The 22,247-nt window shown below is 45.2% G+C and overlaps 1 protein-coding gene across 2 annotated transcripts in view; it reads left to right on the top strand.

Annotated features, from left to right (window-relative positions):
• SMYD1 (SET and MYND domain containing 1) overlaps positions 1-22,247 on the top strand; it is a 47,746-nt gene that overhangs the window by 18,348 nt on the left and 7,151 nt on the right. The window contains exons 2-6 of one of the 2 annotated variants that reach the window (XM_019553462.1): positions 2,627-2,803; positions 7,380-7,593; positions 10,432-10,562; positions 14,700-14,738; positions 17,999-18,191. In XM_019553462.1, the coding sequence (XP_019409007.1) occupies positions 2,627-2,803; positions 7,380-7,593; positions 10,432-10,562; positions 14,700-14,738; positions 17,999-18,191 (754 nt within the window). The remainder of the gene's footprint in view (positions 1-2,626; positions 2,804-7,379; positions 7,594-10,431; positions 10,563-14,699; positions 14,739-17,998; positions 18,192-22,247) is intronic. The other variant, XM_019553463.1, reaches the window with a different exon arrangement.

Below are 22,247 nucleotides of genomic sequence, written 5' to 3'. Positions count from 1 at the left end.
CCATTTGGGGCTGAACCCATTGAAATTACAGTATTTTTTTTAATTCATGCTTTAATGGTCTAAAATCCTTGCCCCACACAGCCTGAATTTCAAAGCAAAAAGGATGTGTTTCCCTTATTCCCATGGTTTTCGTTGCTTTCTGTATATTGATGGAGGAGTCAGTAACATTTCCATGATTCTTTTAGTCATTTCCCAAACTGGTGAGTGTTCTGGGAGTTCTCAGGACTTGGTTTTTCTGTACACCGTGTTTGCAGTGGACCTTGACACTCATAAACCTGCTTTAAAACGAATTAGACAGGCGCTTAGAAGAAAGAAAAATTAGCTGGTGTAAACATTAGCCAGGTGGAAGGAGAGAGCCACAAGGGTGATAAGAGCTAATTGCAGAGAGACTGGGGGTTGCAATAATAACAGGGTAAGTGCTTTGCAAGCAACAGTAATCACTCATGCAGTAACTTGTAATGTGGGTCTCATGGGTTGCCCTAAAACTGTGCAATTCACTCATGTTTGACCCCCTATTCGGTAAGGTACAGAAGCACATGCCTAGCTTGAAGCCCATAACCTCATCTTCCACTCAGAAATCCAACTATGGGCAAGTCGATTGCTTAGGGATTGCATTAGGTAGGTAGAATTACAGGCAGGAGAGAGAAAGGGCCCAGAAGGCCACCAAGTGTACCCTTGTGTCAGTGCTGGGCTGTTTTCTCTCCCTGCAGGTTGATCTCAAATGCTCCCTTCCACCCAGTTGCCCAATTCTACTGGATTCCTGTGTAAAGCTTTTGCTGTAATGCTGTTACCCCCTTGGTATCTCACAGGTGCCAGAACCCTGGACCTCCGGGTGCTTTCAAGCCATCAGTGAGGAGAACTGGCAGATCCTCCTGCTCTGAAAGCACAGGCTGTAACACATTATCTGGAGCAGAAACTCCAGAATCTGTTCACAGTATCAAGTATGTGATGCCTGTATGGAGCCGTTGTGTCCTTTAGAGGCAGTAGCACCTATCAATACAAAGCAGCTATTGTACATTATCCATTTGATTTATCGCTAGCCAGTGCTGAATCCCTATTTCTATGGCGGTGGTGAGGGAGCAGTGGCAGCATTAATTGCAGCCCCCCTTGCCAAATTTCTGGACCTCATAAACAGATAACATGGCCCTGCATGCTAGATTGTGCCAGCATGAAGTGTGGTCAGCGTACAGGGTCACTCTGCAGCTGGATCTGCCGCATGGACTTGGACTGGTGCATGGGATTAGGCCATGTGTGGGATTGGCCTGGTGCATGGCCAGATCTGACATGCAGATGGATCCAGCAAGTGGGGAACATCCCCTGGACTGGACCTGTGTCATTCATCTGGCCACAGGACCAGAAGTTTGAGCACCATTGCTCCATGATTGTAGGTGGGCTGTAGGCAGCTTATTGTCAAGACAAGGTCATTGAGGTTAATGTGTCTGGGGTGCTCTCTTTCACACACATGCGCACATGCATTCAGATCTCTGTTGCTCTCTCAATGAAAACAGAAGGTGGGGGTGTGGGAGGAGGGCACCCAGAATTGGGAGCCTTCCAGCCAGTGTGGGAAGACTAAATCACCCTGGGTAGGACCACTGGGGACCTTGTTTGGAGAAGGAGCCAGAAAGCCCCAGGTTATATAAGACAGTGGCATAGGCAGCTGGCAAAAACATGGGCCAGGTGTAGAAAGGGAGTGTTTCTTTGCAGATGGATTGTCCAATGGCACCACCCACCCCTCACGGGACATGTGAAGGATCATAATCATGCCCCATGTAACCCATGTTGCTGGAGGATGGATGGTGAGTCAGTAGAGAAGAAAGGAAAGGGAAGAATTTGGGACAGGGAGGGAATGATATTCCTGGGTTGTAAACCTGAGCTTGGTATCCATTTTCTGGAAATAGGAAAAAAGGACATTAAGAAGCAGTGTGTGTGTGTGTGTGTGTGTGTGTGTGTGTGTCTGCAGTGGTGTGTGTGTCTTCAGCTGCTTCCCTTTTGCTCCCTGAGCTCAGGAATTTGAGAGTCCCTGCTCCCTACAATGAGTTGTAGAGGGAAAATAGTGCGTCTTTCTTACTTAGGAGAAATAACACATGGAGTCATGGAGCACGTGAGATATGTGGCCAGCCCCTGCTCTCCCAGAGGTGTCCACGGTGTTGAATTCAAAGCAGTAACTCTTATTTTATTCCAGCATAAAGAACTAAGAATCAGGCCTCCTGCCTTGACATCTGTTTCTGTCTCTAGTGAGTGATGGACTCCAAAAACACATCTGTGGATGTGAGATGGTGTTTAAAGTAGCAAAACAAATATTCCATTAACCACAAAGACATGCACCTGGGGCGCCAGTGCTGGAGACAGGAGGTGTGAGGGGCTGGGGAATGTATTCACTGGGTCCTTCCTTTAAACAAAAGCACTGTCTATTAAACACACAGCAGCACTGGGCATGCCTGCAAACATGAAGCTGCACTTCACTTGAAATGTTTATCCTTCTGTCCCGAAGGCTTTGTGGAACATATAGCTCAGTGTTACTCAATTTATTCTCCCCTGGAGGAGACGTTGACCAGCTGGGAAGCTCTGAGCTGGATCCATGTACTTTTCCTCCCTGGTGACAGCTGGCTGCTTTTGTCTTTTGTAGCCTGACTCACCTCATCTGCCACACCTGCTTTAAGCGGCAGGAGAAGCTCCATCGCTGCGGTCAGTGCAAGTTTGCTCACTACTGTGACCGGACCTGCCAGAGAGGTGCCTGGCTGAATCACAAAAATGAGTGCTCCGCCATCAAGAAGCACGGGAAGGCGCCCAATGAAAACATCAGGTGAGAGCAGCAGGTACAGCTTGCTGGAGTGCTGCTACGAGATCTGGAAGGGCCAGAACCGTCTCATTCATTTGGTTCCTGGTTGGGTGTGAACCCTGATGCCACAGGAAGGATGGTTTCCCTTCCAGGGTTAGGAAAAAATTCATAGTTCTTTGCAGGAGTGACACCTCAGCATGATCTGGTTTACAAAGGGCTAGGAGGACTCCCTACCACATAGTCTGGAGGGGCTGGACTCCATCGTCTCCCTTCCAAGTGTCTACCTCTGTGCATCTGGTTGCAGGCCATGCGCCTTAGCAGAACACGTCAAGCTAAACTCAGCCAGAGTAGTTTTATCAGATGAGGAGAGGGAGGGAGGGAGACAGAAATTGGACCTCTGGCCAGTTTGAGCACTGGAGGCGCTGGTTTTGATTCTCCCCTGGACCCCAAGTCCCACGTTCATTGATGTGGGTGTGAACTATGTGGATGATAAGAAGATTTCACAACAAGGTGAAATGGCATGTAGTTGTACATCAGAGACTTGGCTCAGGTGCACAGCACCGTGCCCTAGCATACACAGAAAGATTGCCCTTGCAGCCTACACACCCAGGGCCGGACTGAGGTCAAGGTTCAAGGAAGTAGTGATCTGGCTGGCAGCTGTAACAGTTTAGAGAAGATGTGGGCAAAGTATGGTCATTGGGCCAGATCTAGCCTGCCAAATGATTCTGTCTGACCCGCAGCTGTTCCTCTGAAGGAGAATTGTATCCAGCCCATGGCTGGCCTGGCTTTTGGCCCTTCTCCCTTCCTCATGCCAGCGGCAGCAGCAGCCACTCATTGCCATCCCCGACCAGACCTTGCCTGTCCCCCAGCTCCTAGTATATATTCCAAGGCAAGGGGTGCTGAGCTCCTGAGCGGGATGCTGCTCGGTGAGGCTGTCTGGATGCAGCTTGGACCTGCGGCCATTCACAGACCAGACGGCCCTGCCCCAGTGAGTGGGAGCTCAGGTAAGGTTCTCCCTGCTGGTGGGAGCGGATGCAGGGGAAGAGGGCCAGGAGCCATGGGTTATCTAGGCTCTGCTGGGCTGGGACCTGGTAGGGGTGCCCGCTTTGTTCCTGTAGGTGGCTGGCACAGTTTCTGCCTAACCCTGAGTCCACAGCATGCGGCTGGGTCAGGCAGGAGCTGTGCCAGCTGATCCAGCTGCACCCACGTGGACCAAAGCAGTGCGTGGGGACACAGTGTGACACCAACCCAGCTGCATGCTGGGGACTCGGTGGGGGTGTGCAGGGAGAAGGTGAGAACATAGCATGGCACCAGCCCAGCTGGGTCCAGATAGCATACAGCTCCCAGCCCCCTTCTCTCTGCACGCCACCCCCCGCCCCAAGTCCCCAGCATGTGGCCAGGCCAGGCCGGTGGCACATTGTGTTACTGTGAGCCACCTCTAGCCACGTGGGTGCACTGGTGCGGTTCCTACCGGACCTGGCCATGTGCTGGGGACTCGGGGCAGGGAAGGTGGTGCGGGGAGAAGGGGGCCTGGAGCCATGGGTTATCCAGGCCCAGCTGATCCAGTGCCATGTTGTGCTCCTTTCTTCTCCTTGCACCTCCCTCCCCCACCCAAAGTCCCTGTCACACACCTGGCAGGAGCCACTCCACCTGCACCCACGTTGCCTGAAGCGGTTGCCTGGTACCAGACTGGCCCGGCCACTTGCTGGGGACTTGGGGAGAGGTGCAGGGAGAAGGGGGGAACAAAGGTTAGGTTCCTCTAGCCTGTGTCCACTCACCTCTCTGCGCTTAGATCAGGGGTGGGCAATTATTTGGACAAATTCCCAACCAGCTTCTCACACATGGGTTGCAGAGGGAAGCAGAACCGCTCATTTGTGTCTCTGGGCACTTCATTAGCTATGGTGTTTCCCTTGGAGCTGAATCAGCAGGGGCTTGTGCTTTTTTTGTGGTATGCAGCACAGCCACAACCAGGCAGTCCTTGGTGTCCCAGGGTCTGTCTCCAATACATTCGTTGATGAAAATGCAAATGACAGACAAACTGAAACCTCTTTAAAAAATGATTTCCCCCTTGTTCCTGGAAGGACCCCAGCTGTGACAACTCCACATTTCTGCGGTCTCTTGCATTGCATCATGCTGTGCTGACCGCACGCAACACTGCCGGAGGCAACAGGGGCTTCCAGTGGTTTCCAGTGGTGCTATGGGAAGTGGTGGTTTCTGCTCCATCCACTCCTCCGTTGTCCACTGGGGCCGGTGTGAGGTGGCCCTGAAGGGAGACAATTTGCATTTCACTATCATTGGCTTTAAGAAAGGGCCGGTGGCCAAAGGGGCCCTTGCCAAGGCCTGTGAAGCATGTGGGCAGTGGCATGATGATGACTATTGGCTACCATTTCACTGGGATGAGCCTGGTACGGGGACATGAAAGTCGGAAGAGTTCCTGCAGTGGCTGTCAGTGCCAGGCCAGCCATATGCACTTCCTGTCCCTCGTATTTGACCTTGAACTCCTGTTGGACCCTACGCACTATACGGTCTGCCACCGGACCTATGCTTTGGGAGCCTCCAAGTCTGAGGGCCTTGTGAGATCCTGATCTGTGTGACCCTGAGTACGAGTTGTTCTGGACTGTGCTGTACTGCATTTGACCCATTTACTGAGCTCTTTGGGCCAGGACCTGCTATTTGTTCAATGCCCTTCCCTGCCCATACTGCAGTTCTGGTTCTTTTACATGAGAGAGAAGAGGAAAATGCATTAGTTGACTGGCAGACTAGGTTCTTAGGGTGAATCTGATATCTTTTATTAGACCAACTGGGATGTTCCTGAATGCTGCAAGGAGCAATGCAGAAATTAGGATAGAAGTGCTATCTCACTGGCCTTTCGTTTGCCTTCTCCAAATCAACTGGGGAGTCTGCTGAAAACTCTGAGGTGGGGGAAGTGTAAAAGTGTTCCTCCCTGTTACATTTGTCTCTGGGCCTTTATAAATAAATGACTCCAGCCCCAAGCTTGGAAAGAGTGCTGCCAGACTGGCAGGAAAAGAATATAGTGTAAACTTCAAGTAAAACTATACACACATTATCAGATTCAACAGAAAGTAACAAGAAGTAACTTTAGCTTCACAGGTGCAAATTCAACACATGCAGGTATCTTACATTCCCGGCAACTGTCAAGAGATCTGGCATTTCACAAAATCAAGCCTCCTCATACTGAGCAAGCCAATCACCCCTTAAAATGAGAAGTTTAAAGGGGGAAGCTGCTTTTAGCTGCACCTGGTGGAATTGCCACCTGCTTTCCCTGGGTTTAGTCTATCCATGTCATGATCCTTCACCGATCAGGCTTCCTATTAATAGCATCTGGATAAAAATACCCTTTGTGGTTCATGAGCCCAAAAGGCATTCTGAGCTACAATGGAAAGCATAGCCCAAGCCACTGAGCACTTGGCTGGAGCCAGGCTAGGAGAGCTGCCAACTTCCAGTGCTTTTGTCTGGCTTGCAGGCTGCATAGACAGAGGATGGAGACTGCAGTGCCCCTTTTAGATTAATAGTGAGGAGCCTTGTACATCTCCCACCCCGGCTTTGTAAAGCTCAGGGTGTATTATCTTTCTGTGGCCCTGTTCCAAAAGGGATCCTGCTCTGGGAGGGGTTTCCAAGGGATCCACTCCCTGTGGGATCCCCTTCAGGAGATCAGTGGTCCCATGGGGCCTGCTGGGACCCAAATCCAATTGTCTTTCAGGCAGGTAAGTAGCACATGCGAAGCTGTATTTAGCCACATAAGTGGCATTTACCCTGGGAAAGTTAGCTAGCTGCTTAGGGCTTCAGTTTCTTATAGGGCAAATCCTTACAGAGCAGATAAACATGTTAAAGATTTGAGGTACTCAATCCAGTTACAGGGGCACTTTGGATAGACCCTCAAGTAGATATATTTCATATGAATATACTGAATATGAATATATTTCATATTGAATATATATATATAGATAGATATATGCACAGATATTGAGCTTCATATTGGCCTCAAACTGCAGCAGAGGATATTTAGGTTGGAGACGAGGAGGAGGTTTAGGTTGGAGATTTCTGACTACATGGGTGGTGAATCATTGGAACGGGCTACATAAAGAGGCTGCGAAATCTCTATTCCTGGAAATTTTCAAGAGCAGGTGAGACACACATTTTCCTGGGATGGTTTAAACAGGGATGATTGGTTGGGATGGTTTAGTGGACTAGAGGACTCTGATGTCCTTTCCAGCCCTACCGTCCTATGATCCTGTTATAAAGTCAGGACTTCTTACTTGAAATGACATGACAAGAGAGATGTGAACTCTGGGGAAATATCATCACTGCTTCACTTTAGGAATCGTATTATATGTTTAGCATATGGCAAAGGCTGTGGATAGCTGTGGCAACCTGCAGAGGTACCCAGGAGTTATTCATGCAGCTAATTCCAGAGGTGAAATCAGTCAAAAACCTATCCCAACTGTCCCTTGTCCTAGTGCAGTATGTTGGTTTGAGTTTGGTCACTGCCCCTTGTCAGGGTTGGGATGAGTCTGGGTGTGATTGTTTGCATTTTACAGCAGCATTTTGATGTTCCCCAACTATCTTCTTTGTTGACCAGGCTAGCTGCCCGTATCATGTGGAGGATAGAGCGAGAAGGAGGTGGCCTCACGGAGGGCTCCTTGGTGTCCATTGACGACTTGCAGAACCACGTGGAGAACTTCGGGGAAGAGGAGAAAAAAGAGTTGAGGGCCGATGTGGAAAGTTTCATTGAATTCTGGCCACCCCAGAGCCAGCAGTTTGGCATGCAGTACATCTCTCACATATTTGGAGTGGTACGTCAGCCTCCTGGGAGAACAAAGAGAGAGCTATTAATAATGTCCAAGGGGTAGGCTGATTTAAAAAAAAGCACTTGCTATGACCCTGCAGCTATTTCGGACTCAGTAGAATTAGGTGTGAGCTTTCACCAAAGTTACTTCAGACCCTTTACAGATATTAGGAACCCTTTAGAGTACTGGCTGAGGCTGGGATGATCTCAGTTCAAGTCCTCGTTCTGCTACAGTTAGGTGCCTATCGGGATTTTCGGTCTCCAACTGCTGTTGAAAATCCCACTGGGTGTCTGTCTGCCTTTAAATACCTCTAAAATGTGACCTGCATGTCTACATGTGCATTAATGTGCTATAGTTAGTGTGCATAAAATCTAGTACCTCCATTGTGAGGTACTAAGAAAATGCGCATTAACCTGTCTTAATGCGCATTCACTCAAGAGCATGGTTTTTAAGTGAAGTTTAATGAGCATTAATTAAATAGCACTGGTTTTTTTAAGTGATACTTTAATGCACATTAAAAGAGGCTAATGCACATTGAAGTGCATGTGACTGGACCTACTATAAATATTTGCAGTCCAACTAGCTATGGCTTTGACTGAGTGTAGTTGGTGTGGCAGAAAGCCACCTTGTTTCTCCCCAAAATCTCTGCCCTGTGACACTATGACTAAAATCACTGAGCAGCAACCATTTGATTAGGGTGGGCCAGCACGGAGGGGACCACACCCTGGCTGGTCTCTTGAGCTGGCTGCATTCCTGAGGGAGGGGGGAAACCTGCTCCCTCTGCCTACCTGACTTGCATCAATTATCTGGGTGGGGGGTTTCTACCTGGGGAGCTGGAATCTGCCTGGTAACAGGTGATGCATTTCAAATTGGTTGGCTGACAGCCAACTGGGCTGACCTCCACTGGACCAGGTGAATGAGGTCACAGGGGCTATATAGGTTGGGAGGGGGAGGAGGCTCACTCTTCTCTTCGACCATGAGGTGAAGCAGCAGCAAAGCAGAGGAGCCTTACCATCTGGACCCAGCTCTCTCTCACCCCCAGACTCCAGAGGGGAAACGGAAGAACTCTGGAAGATGCTTGTGAGTCAGCTACTCAATCGGATTAGATATCTAGCTGACAGTAACACAGATGCGTAATCAAAAGGCTACCTCAGCCACTCTGTTCGGTCTTTAGGATTTCTAAGATATTGCTCAACCCTGTACCCTAGTTTACCCTACCCCTTGTAATCAATAAAGTTCTCCTTTTTGACTGGTGTGGGAGACTTATTGAGGGGTGGGTCTAAATTATGCCTAAGAGAACCCTTAGGTCTGTGGACTAAGGGAGACTTTACTTTTTGCCCCCTTGACTTGGGGAAGTACCCCAAGTACCTGTACGGGGTCAAGTACCCGTTGGACTATTAGGCCTGTGTTTCCCCGAGGACACAGGGCCGAGACAGTCCCTTCTCGGGGTGGTGGCAGCTATGTTACCCCCAGACTAGCGAGTGTGCTCCGGGAGAGGGGTCGGCCAAGAATAAGGCGCCCCTAGGGAGGCATTCGGAGTCTGGAAGGTGGTTGGGCGCAGGGAGGTGGGCGGCTCAACACAGGAGCGCCCCTACTGGCCCGCCACATGTTCCCCAAAATCTCTGCCCTGTGACACTGTGACTAAAATCTCTGAGCAGCAACCATTTGATTAGGGTGGGCCAGCACGGAGGGGACCACACCCTGGCTGGTCTCTTGAGCTGGCTCACCCTAATCAAATGGTTGCTGCTCAGAGATTTTAGTCACAGTGTCACAGGGCAGAGATTTTGGGGAGAAACAAGGTGGCTTTCTGCCACAGTTGGAACCACTACCAGCTGAAGATAGCTGAATACTGAGGCAAGGCCTTCATAGGAACTGGCTATGCTGGCTTGAAGCATGCTGGAGGTTTCCATGGGGTGGATCAGTCCTCAGAGAGTGAGATGCTGATCCTTCAAAGAGAATTTGGTCCAAGGAGCCAGTGGCAGAGCCAGGAGTCACACATTTCTGTCTCCTACATCCCTCTGCAGATTACTGGACCAGACTCTGTGCTTACATGTGGGAATATGGATAGTGCATAAAAGCCAAGGAGTGAGGAAAGGAAATTAGTGGTGTAAATTATTTCCCCGTGAAAAATTCATCTGAATTTCATCTCATTTTCTGTTTGTGACTTCTTTGAAACAATTAATTGAATAATTACTGTAAATAATCCTTGGTTTGTAGGTCATTTGTGAGCTGCTTATTTCCAGGATTCACTATCAGAAATGTGCTGCCATGTGAGCTAATTATTTTTATTGAGTTCATAGATCATGCCACCCTTTCATCCCTGTGTTGGGTGAAGATAGTATTTAATTCCGTTTCTGCTGCCAGCATCCATTTTCTTACGTCTGAAATATGCTGTTGGAGAATATTCTGCCCACCTTCCTTAAAATGCACTTTTCCCAGGAGACTCATTTGCTGGAATATTCACAAAGAGTAAATGTGAAAAGGGCTGAGCAATTCAAATCAATATTGTTTGAAATTCTGAGTAAGCAGTATCAGAAAATATTTTGCAGCTCGCCTTAGTTGTGCCTAGGAGATCAGACCATCCATCAGCTGGAGCTGGAGTGGTTGATTTCCTAGTCTTTTGTCCTGGTTAAAGGATACTCTTTTTCGACCAACCCTTTCATACTTGTTCCTCTCCCTCGCTGTCCCTTCCTAGGCCAGAACATGAATACTACACGTTATTAAGAATCAGTGGAAAATATTCCCCACACCTAGGCTTACAGTGAAATCCTAGCACCAGTGAAGTTTGAACTCTCTTTATTCTATGTCCATAATTCTCATTTGTGCCTATGTTTTGGGGAATAGATAAATTGCAATGGCTTCACCCTGAGTGACCAAAGAGGACTGCAGGCTGTTGGTGTGGGTGTCTTCCCCAATCTCTGCCTGGTGAACCATGACTGTTGGCCTAACTGTACTGTCATATTCAACAATGGCAAGTGAGTATGTTTCCGTTCTACGTGATGAAGGGACAGTCTGTCACAGATACAATGCATTTCATGGGTTCTGTTACTTGTCCCAAGGAAATCCCATTTTTTCTGGGTTGCTTGCCGGAAACAAAGTATTTTCAAAACTTTGAGAAATAACCCTTACTGATGAGCTGAAATGCCAATTTGCTTCTGTTTTGTTATTTTTTGTGCCTCCAAAATGCCTGAAGCAGGGTGTTTATGATAATTTCTCTTTGACTTTAATTGATGTTGATAATTAGGTTCATAATGCACAGTTGGAATAAGATAGTAACAGGCTATATCAATCTCACTTTATGAAGAGTTTGTAAAGAGTTAATGAATGATTAAACAGACGGATGTAATCAATCGTTCTCTACTATTACAGGAGTCCACAGGTTGGGAGTTTGCTCGTATCTTTAGTTTGTAACTCCCTATCACAATGTCTACTGATGTGTTTATAACCATTTATAAAATAAACCACTCAGGTTTATGGCAGGTTTATACCATCAATTAAACATTCATTATCCCTTTACTAGTTGTATATAATGGGAACTGAAGAAAAGTATGACTGGTGTTTACATATTGAGACACTTGCCACGGGGGGATCCCAGCCTGAGCATCCACCAATCCTACTGCAATCACACAAATTGCTCCAGGCAATAGACAAAGGGATTATGATCCATAATGGACAATGTAGCTTCTGCTGACCAGATGACAGAGCTGAATGAGTTTTGCCCTCCTCAGAAGGTAGTGGGGGTTCTCAGTAATTTGCCATTACTCTCCAAGCTCTTAGGCTACATACAGGGCCTGATGTCACCTGCTTTTGTACCAAGATGTACATTAAGCTGTTCTGAAGAACTGTCCTACACTGTCTACATCTGAGCAAAGACTGCTTTACCCTTAATTAACTAAAAGGATAAAATATAAACAAAAGGTAACTAGGTTGGTAAAGTCTTGTCACAAAACCTACAAGTTAAATCAAAATCAGCCCAGCAGTGCCCACTTAATTAACTGATCAGAGCTTGAACATGCCTTTTTCATGTACCTAGATTGCCATTGGCAGTGTAAAGTGTGCAGAAAAATAGGCCTTAACATCACACTATCTCTCTGGAAGACAAATCGTGCTGAGTCCTGGAGCTTTCATCTCCATGGGTGGGGAGTAACGGGAAAGAAAAAGAAACAGCTAAGTTATTGTTGGAAATTGGGAGATGGCCCAAAGTCAACTGGACTCAATAGGAGTTTGCTCACTGACTTCGGGGCTTTGGATCAAATATAACATAGTGATGTGGACCATATAAGATCTTAGCTAGATAGTAAAGTTGGGAAGTAAACTGTGATATAGAGAGCTCTGAGGTCTCCTCTCAAGTCTTTTGGCCGGTAAGTTGTCAAGTGTGTGCTTTGTTTTGTTTGGTATATCTACATTTTAAGTTCCAGCTTTTCACAGAACGTAAATCTCAAACCATATGCTTAGTTTTTTACAAGGTACTTCACTTCCCTTTTTAAAAGGTATTTCACGTCTGCTATTCGGATGCTCATGGATTTCTTGCAGTGTTATCTCTCCTTCCAAATGTTTCCCCTCCAAGGTGGAAGCCAGGGTGAGCTGCATTCTAGAGTCAATGGGTATCGAAGATGGAGCTGTATATGAATTACTTTGCATACTCCCCCACATCCCCACCCACAAATGAGGATGTAGATGTTGTTTCATTGATCTGTGGCAAGAAAAGAATGGGGATGCTTTTAGGCTGACACGCTACAGTAAAGAGGAACGGTGTGCATGAAGCTGTTTTGAGGAATTGGCCCACACTGTAAACTTGAGCAAATACTGCAAACATCGCAAGATAGTTCCTGATGTTTTCTGTTCCTTGTTCAGTGGGAAAAGAAAGTGATTCTTTGGTGATTATTTGCCTTTGTCTCATGACACTGGCAGATCTGCCACTACAGTTCTGCTCCAGGGCTGGGAGAAAGGAACATTTCCCATTTGACCTTGGCATAGCAGGACTAGTCCACCCTTGCTGCCCCAACTGCTACCACACTGATTAGCTTCCACACTGATTCCACACTGGAATTTCCTCCACCATTTGGAGGAATTGCCAAAAATCATAGCATCATGCGCTTGGCAGAGACGGTAAGGATTGTGCAGTCTCACTGCCACATAAGCATCCATATGGGAGCTGGTCCAGTGGTCTCAACCTTTTTCCGCTCCAAAAACCCGAATGGAACTGGTCTTAACAAGGCTTGGGAGGCATACATCATCTGCATGGGCTCCCAGTCCTGTCCTTCTCTACTACAGAGGTTCAGCTTTAGACAGGGTTCAGTGGACCTTCATACTCTGGTAGGACTGAGAACGATTTGCTGTAAGCACATGAGCAAATAGCTGTATAAATAGCCATATCAATACCCACCATATGGTTGAGCTTAAGACCTGTTCCTCTGAAAGGCCATTGCTGTTTCTAATGTTTCCCAAGTTTAAAATAACTCATTATATTAGACCCAGACTTTCAGAGCTCTGTATGAAATGGGTTTGAGTTCTCAGTCCCGGGGCTTGGAACAAATATGCTCACGTGAGAAACCAGCTGGCGCTGTTCTGTGCAGCTTCAGAATTAATCATTTTGCAACATGGTGAGTCTGCTTTCCAATAAAAAGTTAAGGTATTTTAAAACCTGGCTTAGCAAGTGCTGGATTATTCAGGTAGAGTTACTCTCTCAATAAATAAAGCAGGTCAGGCAAATCTTTAGCATATGTGAAAAGTGGGTAAAAGAGCTTTCCAGTGGAATCAAATGGCATCCTTCAGGACATCAGTTTAACACTTGGGGCAGCTGGGAGGGATGCATATCTCCCTGGAATTGGCCAGGTACATTATGGGATGCATAGTTTTTGTCTTCCTTTGAACCCCTTGTTAGGTGACAGGACTAGCTCTTGTTAAAATTGCTGGGAATTTCTCCATGACATTCAGTGGGAATTCAGCCCTCTGTCAATGCTCAAAGTAGGGTGTTGGCTTCAATGAACCCCTGGGCTAATCAGCAGGGATCCTGCTTTTCTCTGATTTAAAAAAAACAACCCAATTTTCAGTTTAAAAAAGTAACCTCAAATCCACCTGTTCCCATGATTCAGCCTCTACGAGAGAAGACTGAGGGGGGATCTGCTGGTTGTCTATAAACTCACAAGGGGGAACCAGCAAAAATAGGTGAGGCTCTGTTCCCGCAGGCACCATCTGGGACAACAAGGAATAACAGCCACAAATTGATTGAGAGCAGGTTCAGGCTTGGTATCAGGAGACATTGCTTTATGGTTAGGGCTGCCAGGCTCTGGAACACGCTCCCAAGGGAGGTGGTGCTCTCCCCCACCCTGGGGGTCTGCAAGAGGAGGTTGGATAGATATCTGGCTGGGGTATTATGATCCCAGCACTTGTTCCTGCCCAGGGCAGGGTGTCAGACTTGATGATCTTTTCAGGTTCCTTCCAGCCCTAGAAACTATAATTAAAATGAGCACATCTATAGCTACATCTATATATTAGTGGTGTTTCCTTTAAATCATGGAAACGTGGATTTGGGGTTACTTTTTTTTAACCAAAAATTGGGGATTTTTTGACAATCAGAGAAAACCAGGATCCCTGCTGATCACCTATGCCAAAAGCCACGTTTCTAATGATTTGGCTCAATTTCCCTCTTGCACAGCTTTTACACCACTGAATCTATTAACACCCACGACATACAGAGGAGACTTAAGTCCCTCGTTCCCAAAACATGGCCGACCCGGACGCTAGCTCATACAATGACTACGATTTTCCAGAAATGGCCAGTCCCAGCATCTAACACCCTCTGGGGCCAGACTAACTGCAGACGCAGCCCTTCTCCCCCGACGCTTGCAAGCAGTTTTGTGCAGAATCCTCTTTCTCTCCTAGCACCGGGACAGCTGCCGGATGACTTTGCCACAGCCCACTAGTGAGCGATTCAGTTACAGCAGCTGTATAGTGAAAGGGGAGATCGTCATGCCGGCTAACTCCAGGGCTGCAACCAGATATGCGCTGGCCCCGGGATGTCGCTGTTCAATGTTCTGTATGTGCAGATGCCGTTTGCTTTTGTCGTCCTCCTACCTGTGTAAATTGTAGCTGTTTATTTTTTCTTTCAGTCATGAGGCTGTAAGATCAATGTTCCACACACAGATGAGGTGGGTTGGTCTTGTACGCATCGAACTCCCTCCTTTGACCTTTACCCCTCACGCCCTGTGTTAACCAAAGGCTAAAAGTGACACCGATGAGGCTGGTAGATGCCTCTGTCTGGGGATAGTTTTTCTTGCCCCATTTTCTGAATGTCAGTCCTTGTGTCAAGTCCCACTAAACCCCTCCAAACCTTACTCACTCTGCACTTTGTACTGGGTTAAAGAAATGATGGTGATATTCACTATGAATAGGCCTATCACTTGTTACTTTTCCTGTGTTTCATCCTTTTCCTCCCTTAAACTCCTCCAATATCCCCCTCCTCCCCCATACTTCTCACTCCTGTTCTCTCAGCTGCAGTAAGAGCATGAAAGTCAGAACAAGGTCTCGCTAATCTTGTACCACCCAAAATAAAACCTTGTGCATTATGAGCTGACAAATGATTGCATTACTGACATACTAAATACTCTGTGTTTCTTCATAACAAACAGCTCCCTCTGGATGCACTGACTGCCCTGACAACACAATTAGATGTAGATTGTATCCATTTTTGTCCTCATGATTGCTTTTGTTTTTACCTTTTCATGATGCCACTGTTACCTGTTTAAAACATTTTCACGCAAGTTGTTTTTAAAGAAGTATGTGTTTATTTTTTTTAAAAAAGATTCTCGTTTCAACTCATTGCATTTGCTATATTGTAATCCAACTAGCTCAAAGGGACACTGTTGTCTTATAATGTATGGCCAATAGGATCTGTCCTCCCCAAAACAGGATATATTTTTAAATTAGTAGTGAAGTGTTTTTTAAAAAGTTCTCTCCAGGAGCATTATCCATTTGCTCTGTGCGATCCTTTCATCTAGGACTATGGTAATGGAAAAGTGAGTTTCACTTACTTGTGTTTATAGACATTGTTTATAGACATTTGTCATGGACAATCTGGGCAATTTCACTTTCTAGCTGTCACGAATCCGCACAATTCTTCCACGATGGGGTTGCAAACATTGCCTTTCACTGGAACGTCTTCTACCGGGTGGGTGCAGGTGCTGGGGGGGAGGTCCTGGAAGGACTTATGCTTTTGTTAAGTTTTATAAAAATCCTGTTTGAGCCTTAACTGATCAACAGTGTCCCTTTAACAGTGTTCCTTGAGTTCCTAGGCTTTTCCAAAACATCATCAATCTCTTCCACAGTGCAGATGGCTGGTTAAAAATATCCAAACACTTTATCTGCTTAGGCTACCAGGGGCATCATAAAAGTCAAAAGTTTGATTCTGTTTCTTTGAGTGCATGACTGGCCTCTGTGAAGCCCCCACTAAGGCCTGAAGAGCAATGTTCTCTATGTAAGCTTTTGCCATGGACATGGTTGTATCTTATGCACTTTCTCTGTAGAGTGCCTGTTGGTTGCGGTTTTCTATGGCTGTCCCTGCATTTTCTCTTGATTCTGAGATAACAAGAAAGAGCTGCCCTTTATGATGATAGGGCATTCAGTGATCATCAGTGTGTTGCTGATATGATTTACTGCCAAAAAAAGGTCAGGGCCAGCCGCAGAAGATGATAATGCTCCTAGGATTTTGATGGTTGACAGATTCAGTATTGAAGCTCCTGTATATCTGTGAGCCAATACAGTTGTCTCCTGCAACTGGTAATCTTCTTTGAAAAATTAAATTGTGCAGAGAAAACATGGAACTAGGTTTGCTTCTTCCCATGAAAATTCTCTGGGTTTACTTTTGGCTACGTTAACATTAGCTGTTGCTATATAGCTGGAGGTCAGAAGTCTTGCAAGGGCAGTTCTGTACTATTAAAGTCAATGAGAATGTTGCCATTGACTTCAAGAGTAGTACCAAAACTTTAGCAATGGAGAACAGTTGTTTGAATTGTTTCAAGTATGCTTGGCTATGTAAAAATATGTTTTGTCTACTAACAGAGGCTGGTAGTACAGCCCTGGTGCTCTATTCCCAAAAATGTAGTCATCTAATGTTAATAATGACTGGAATCACTAATGGGTGATGGACAGGGAGGACCAGAAAGGGCGGAATAGATTACTCATTTTATATATATCCATACGTATATACATAAAATGTATGTGTGTATATATATGCATTTTACCTGGGTGTGCATGTACATATACCTACCTACACACACACACACACACACACACACACACACACACACACAGAGTTGTATAAGAAAAATCCTTAGGGCCATGTTTGATGGGGATTTTCTCAAATCAGATAGAAAACCTGGAGACCCAAATTCATCTCACGATTATGTGAGACTTCACTGTAGTTGAATCAATGTAACTGAGAGTAGAATTTGACCCAACACAGTAAAAAGACAAATGGTGTAACTTTGAATGTATGAGGTGTTTAGTATCCCTGGCAGGAAAGAGAGGAGAAACAGGGAAATGTAAGAATCTGGATTTCTTTAAAGGTGTGCTGCTATTTGCTGGGGCTACCATAGATTTTGCCATAGTAGTAGAAATTGGCATTTTCTTTATGGCCAACAATGACAGTCATCATCATCAGCAGCAATCCCTCGCAGTCAAGGATGGTTGTCTTCCATGACTGCCTTATGCCAAGGCAATGACAATAGTAATACAATGACCAAAGTAACATGCTGACTACAAAAGCCATTTGACAGGCTTATTGGAAAATCTGAAAACTTTGTGAAATTCAACCTATGTAAAAGTCAACTTTTAAGTATGGTCAGCTTTGTAAAAATATTTGGTAAGCCTTGCAGCCTTTTAAGCAGATATTGGTGAAATGCTTTGGGAAAATCATATCCAGATTTCTTACCCAGGCCCTGGAAAAAAAAAAGATTGTTCTATCTGTCTTGAATCCACCCAATATCTTTACTTGAGCAGATCCCCAGTAACAACAGCCCTGAAATGAAGACCCACATCCAAGTGCCCATGAACATAACAAAATTTTGCATCTAGATAGTACATCTAACTATGCAAATGGATCCAGTTATGAACTTTACAGTTGAGGGTCTCTTTCACTTCCTGGTGAACTTCCAATTGAGACAGAGAGAAGAAAGAAAGTTGGTTAAGGGGGTAAGTGGGACTCTAACAATAGCATGAGTTTGAGTAGCTGAAATGCTGTGTATCTCTCTGGTTTCTACTGTATTCAAAAGGTTAATTGGTCCTTTACACTAAGGATTTGCCTATGGAAGGACCAGACAGTAGAAGTTGCCCCTTGCAGTTTTGTGAATAGAGCCCTGGCCCTTGACTTTTGCGGTCTTTCTAATTCCACATCTCTCTTTGATGAAACCAGAATCGAACTGCGTGCACTGGGTAAGATCTCACCAGGGGAAGAGCTGACAGTTTCCTACATTGATTTCCTCAATGTCAGTGAAGATCGCAGAAAGCAGCTGAAGAAGCAGTACTATTTTGATTGCACATGTGAGCACTGCCAGAAGAAAATCAAAGATGACCTGATGCTGGCTGTGAAAGAAGGTGAACACAAAGTACGTCATTGACATTGTTATGGATCTCAGTTGGGGTGTATTTCCAAACCCAACAAGCAACCTTATAACTTTCAGACTTAGATTACTCTTAGTTTAGATAAAGGAAAACCAGGGGAAGACAAAAGTCAGGTCTCTGGGACAGAGAGAGCATGGTATGTTTGTCTCCTCTGTGGCATGCTAGATCAACTGTCTACTTATGTCCACGGCCTCTGCTAGTATGCTAATTGGGAGCTGCACACTTTTGAATATATATTCCCTCTCAATATTTTTGCAAATGCCCAATAAATTGGTCAAATTTGAGATAATTTTTACTGGTTCCCCTTCAACAGGTGAAAAAATGTGGTCTAAAGAAACTAAATCATCATCTCAAATGCTTTGTGTGTTGTTGGTGTGGGTTTACTTCCTCTGTGGATTTCATACAATGGGTCATTGTCCCTTTGGCTCAAGCATAACAATCTGCATGTTGCGTGTTGCCCGTTTTCCCTGGAGTTTGTAGAAGTTGTTTGTTGGGAGAGTTCAGGTTTGGGTGCTGTGTTTTGTTGCAGGCATTCAGTTGTGTCTCTTGGCCAGCTGCTTTGCTTTGTGTGAGTGCTGGTAGCTCTTGATTGCGAGTGACTGAAAATTGTTCTTTGACCGCTGTCTTAGAAGGGGTAGTACTGGGCACAACATTATCTGCCTCTGTTTAAATTAGATTACAACAGAACTAGGCCAGGGGTGTAATCCTGCAGCATTCATTCATGCAAGCAGTTGTCAATAAAAGCCTGATCCTGCAACAGGGGTTTAATGTTAAATTTTCAGTAGGGTCAATCATCAGGCATCAGGTCAAGTCACCTGTAGCTATAAGGCATTAGGTCCCATAAACCCATTTAAAAACTCATTAAGCTCCACTTTCAAATAAGCTAGGCTGTTCCAGAGCCTTCCTTCTCTAATATTTCAAAACCTTATGGTTTCTACATCTACATTTTATTCTTGTCCATTTTATACCAATTAGTTCTTGTGCCCATGTTGCCCTTTATTTTAAATGTCTCTTCTCTCTTTGGGTGTTTAGCCTTTGATATATTGATCAGTAGTAATCATACTCCCTTGGTTTTGTTAGGCTAAAGAAGTCAAGCACTTTTAGCCTCTTCTTGTAAGGTAGGTCTCTTCCTTCCACTCATGGTCCAAGTCGCCCTTCTAGTAGTCCCTTTTCCAGTCTGGATTCATCTTTCTTGAACATGGGTGACTAGAACTAGACACACCATTCAGGATATGTCTTGTACAAAGGCATTCATGCTTCTCTCTCTCAGCTGCCTATATTTTGTCTAATACATCCAAGGGCACATTTACATTTTTCACAGCGGCATCACATTGCTGACTCAGCACGATCCTGTGATCAACTAATACATCCAGGTCTTCTCCTCCTCTCTTAGTGCCACCTGAAGAGCTCCCACCTTGAAGCTGACAGTCTTGGTTAGTCCCTAAATGCATGAACTTGTGCTTTGTACCATTACCTTTCATGCCATTTCTAGTCCTCCTGTCTTCAAAGTAATTCAGTTCTTCCTGTCCGATAGCCAATCCTCCTTTGCACTGATTCATAGGTTCATAGATTCATAGATGTGATAATGCTTCCCAAGTTTCTGTCATCAACAAGTGTCATTGGGATACTCCTCCTTTATGTGCCAGGCTTCATATTAAGATCTTGAATAATACCAATCCCAGTGTTGCTCCTTGAGGAGCTCCAATAATAACCTCCCTCTAGCTTGATAGTTTTCCTTTCAGCACAACTTGTTGTCGTCTCCCCCTTACCAGCCCCACAGTCCCCATCTTCTGTAGTTTAACTAATCATTTCCCATGGGACACTGTATCAAATGCTTTAGAAGTCCTAATAGATTGGATCCAACTCATTCCCTGCAAATCAGTTATAATTGCAAAGGAGGAGACGAGGTTGGTCTGATATTCTAGTTGCATTTTTTACCTCTTCAGCTGTTTAATATTATTTCCTTCTAAAATTGTTCTAAATTCTTACACACTGTTGAGGTCAAACAAATGTGCCGGTGTACCTAGATCACAGTTTGCTTAAATACAGGTATCAGGTGCCCTGTTCCTGAGTCAGACAGCTTTTCCCTTAATTTCATTTAGTAAAAATCCCTGCTGTACTTGCCGGTTCTTTGAGACGTCTGGGAGGAGAGTATTTGTGCTCCCCAGTATGAATGCATCTGAGATCTGAAACTCTCTTAAGCAAGGTTGGCAAGATGGAAACCTAATTCCCTGCCAGGGCGAGAAGAATCACTGCAAATTAAAGGGTTGTTTAGCGCTGATCATTTACAATAACACTTCCTCATTTACCAGTGCATTACCTGTCTGCATCTATCTTGGCATTTCCCCCCCTTCCTCTTTGTGGCATTTGGATGTCTCCTTCAGTATGCTGTGACCAACCTTTGGAGATCTGAGATCTCACTACAGCACTTGCCTTAAACCTTTAGCAATCAGCAAGTGAGCTGCCATCTTCCTGTGTGTGTGGATTAATGAATGAATTGTACTGAAGTCAGCATGTGTCATTTTAAGGGTAAATATTTTCCATATCCATCAATGACCCCATGGAAAAATAGGTACCCGCACAACATCCATGATTCTATGTATCAGAAATACTCCCCCTACGAAGATAACTAATCTTCCTATTGATCTCAGTGGAAGACAGCATCTGTTTGCTGCAACATCTGCTTGCTGCCTGGCTATTCTACAGTTTCTGAATTCAGGCTTCCTCTTGAATGAGTAGCAGTGCTCCCAGCTGCCTGGAAAATGCACTTTGAGTGTATGCTGGAATGACAGATGACATGCTTGTCCACTATTCCTCTCTTTGATCCTTTACCCCTTCGGATGATTTGCAAAGCTGCCGTTGACAATAGGACCAGAATTAGGCTCTTGGTAAAGGAATTAGGCTCCTGGTAACGGAAGCGTTATTGTAAATGATTGGAGCTAAACAACACTTTAATTTTTAGAGGAGCTTCTATCTGTGTCCAGGAATTACGTCTCCAACCTGCCAGCCTTACTCAAGAGAGTATCCAAACTCCAAGAGAATAATATATTCATGTTGGGGAGGAAAGGCTGCTAATTTGACATAACACATAGGCAAACAGTGTGTTCTTCTGCTGTTTGAGTGATATGGCAAGTGCCTGGTTGGTTCAATAAAATAACTTGCATCAACATCAAAATTCACTTTGAACAAGGTAGGATGCTACACGTTCGAGTGGTTTAGCAGGTACAGACATCTTGTTATTTTCACTAGGTGCAGTTTTATAAGACATAACCATATATATGGGTACATCAATGATTCTAAGAAAAGACCATCCTTGCTTCCCCAATTTTAACCTGTCATGGCCCTTTGTAGCCTGGTTGTCATGTGATTACATGTGGCCACCTCTCTTGGTGCCAAAATGTAATGCGGGAGTTGCCCAAACTCCCTGTTGCGCATCTGTTAAAAAGATCTGTGACAACATAGAGCCCTGAATCCAAACTCTATCCTCTTTTAAGAAGGCTCAGGATCTCTTCCCCAGAATCAAAATCTGGGTTCCTGCCTTGATCTTTGGTTGCACAATAAATGTTGCCAACTCCTGTGCAGTTCTCAGGGGTTTCATATTATTCAGTCTTGTTTTCCGGAAGCTTAAGTTGATGGAGTACTGTGTTTTTAAGTCAATCACAGATTTCTTTTAAAAGTCTTTTGTGCACACAATTGTGAAGAAAACCTTGAAAATGGGAAGGCTCAAAAACCAGAAAACAAAGACCCTGATTTTATTAGTTTTAATATCTTCTGATTTTTTAAGGCCATCTCACAATTCTGTGGGGCCTAATAGGTTTTGATGCTTTTTGGTCTACCTCATGGACAGGGGAAAGACAATGGCACAATGCCATCATCCATGTGGAACTGAAATCTGAACACAGCCTTCTCAAGATATTTTGACCTGACATAGATTCATAGATTCATAGATACTAGGGTCGGAAGGGACCTCAATGGATCATCGAGTCCGACCCCCTGCATAAGCAGGAAAGAGTGCTGGGCCTACATTACCCCAGCTAGAT

Source organism: Crocodylus porosus, unplaced genomic scaffold (genome assembly GCF_001723895.1).
Source record: "Crocodylus porosus isolate Cpor-Errol unplaced genomic scaffold, CroPor_comp1, whole genome shotgun sequence".
Classification (NCBI taxonomy): Eukaryota; Metazoa; Chordata; order Crocodylia; family Crocodylidae; genus Crocodylus; species Crocodylus porosus.
This window is presented reverse-complemented; position numbering and strand designations above follow the sequence as displayed.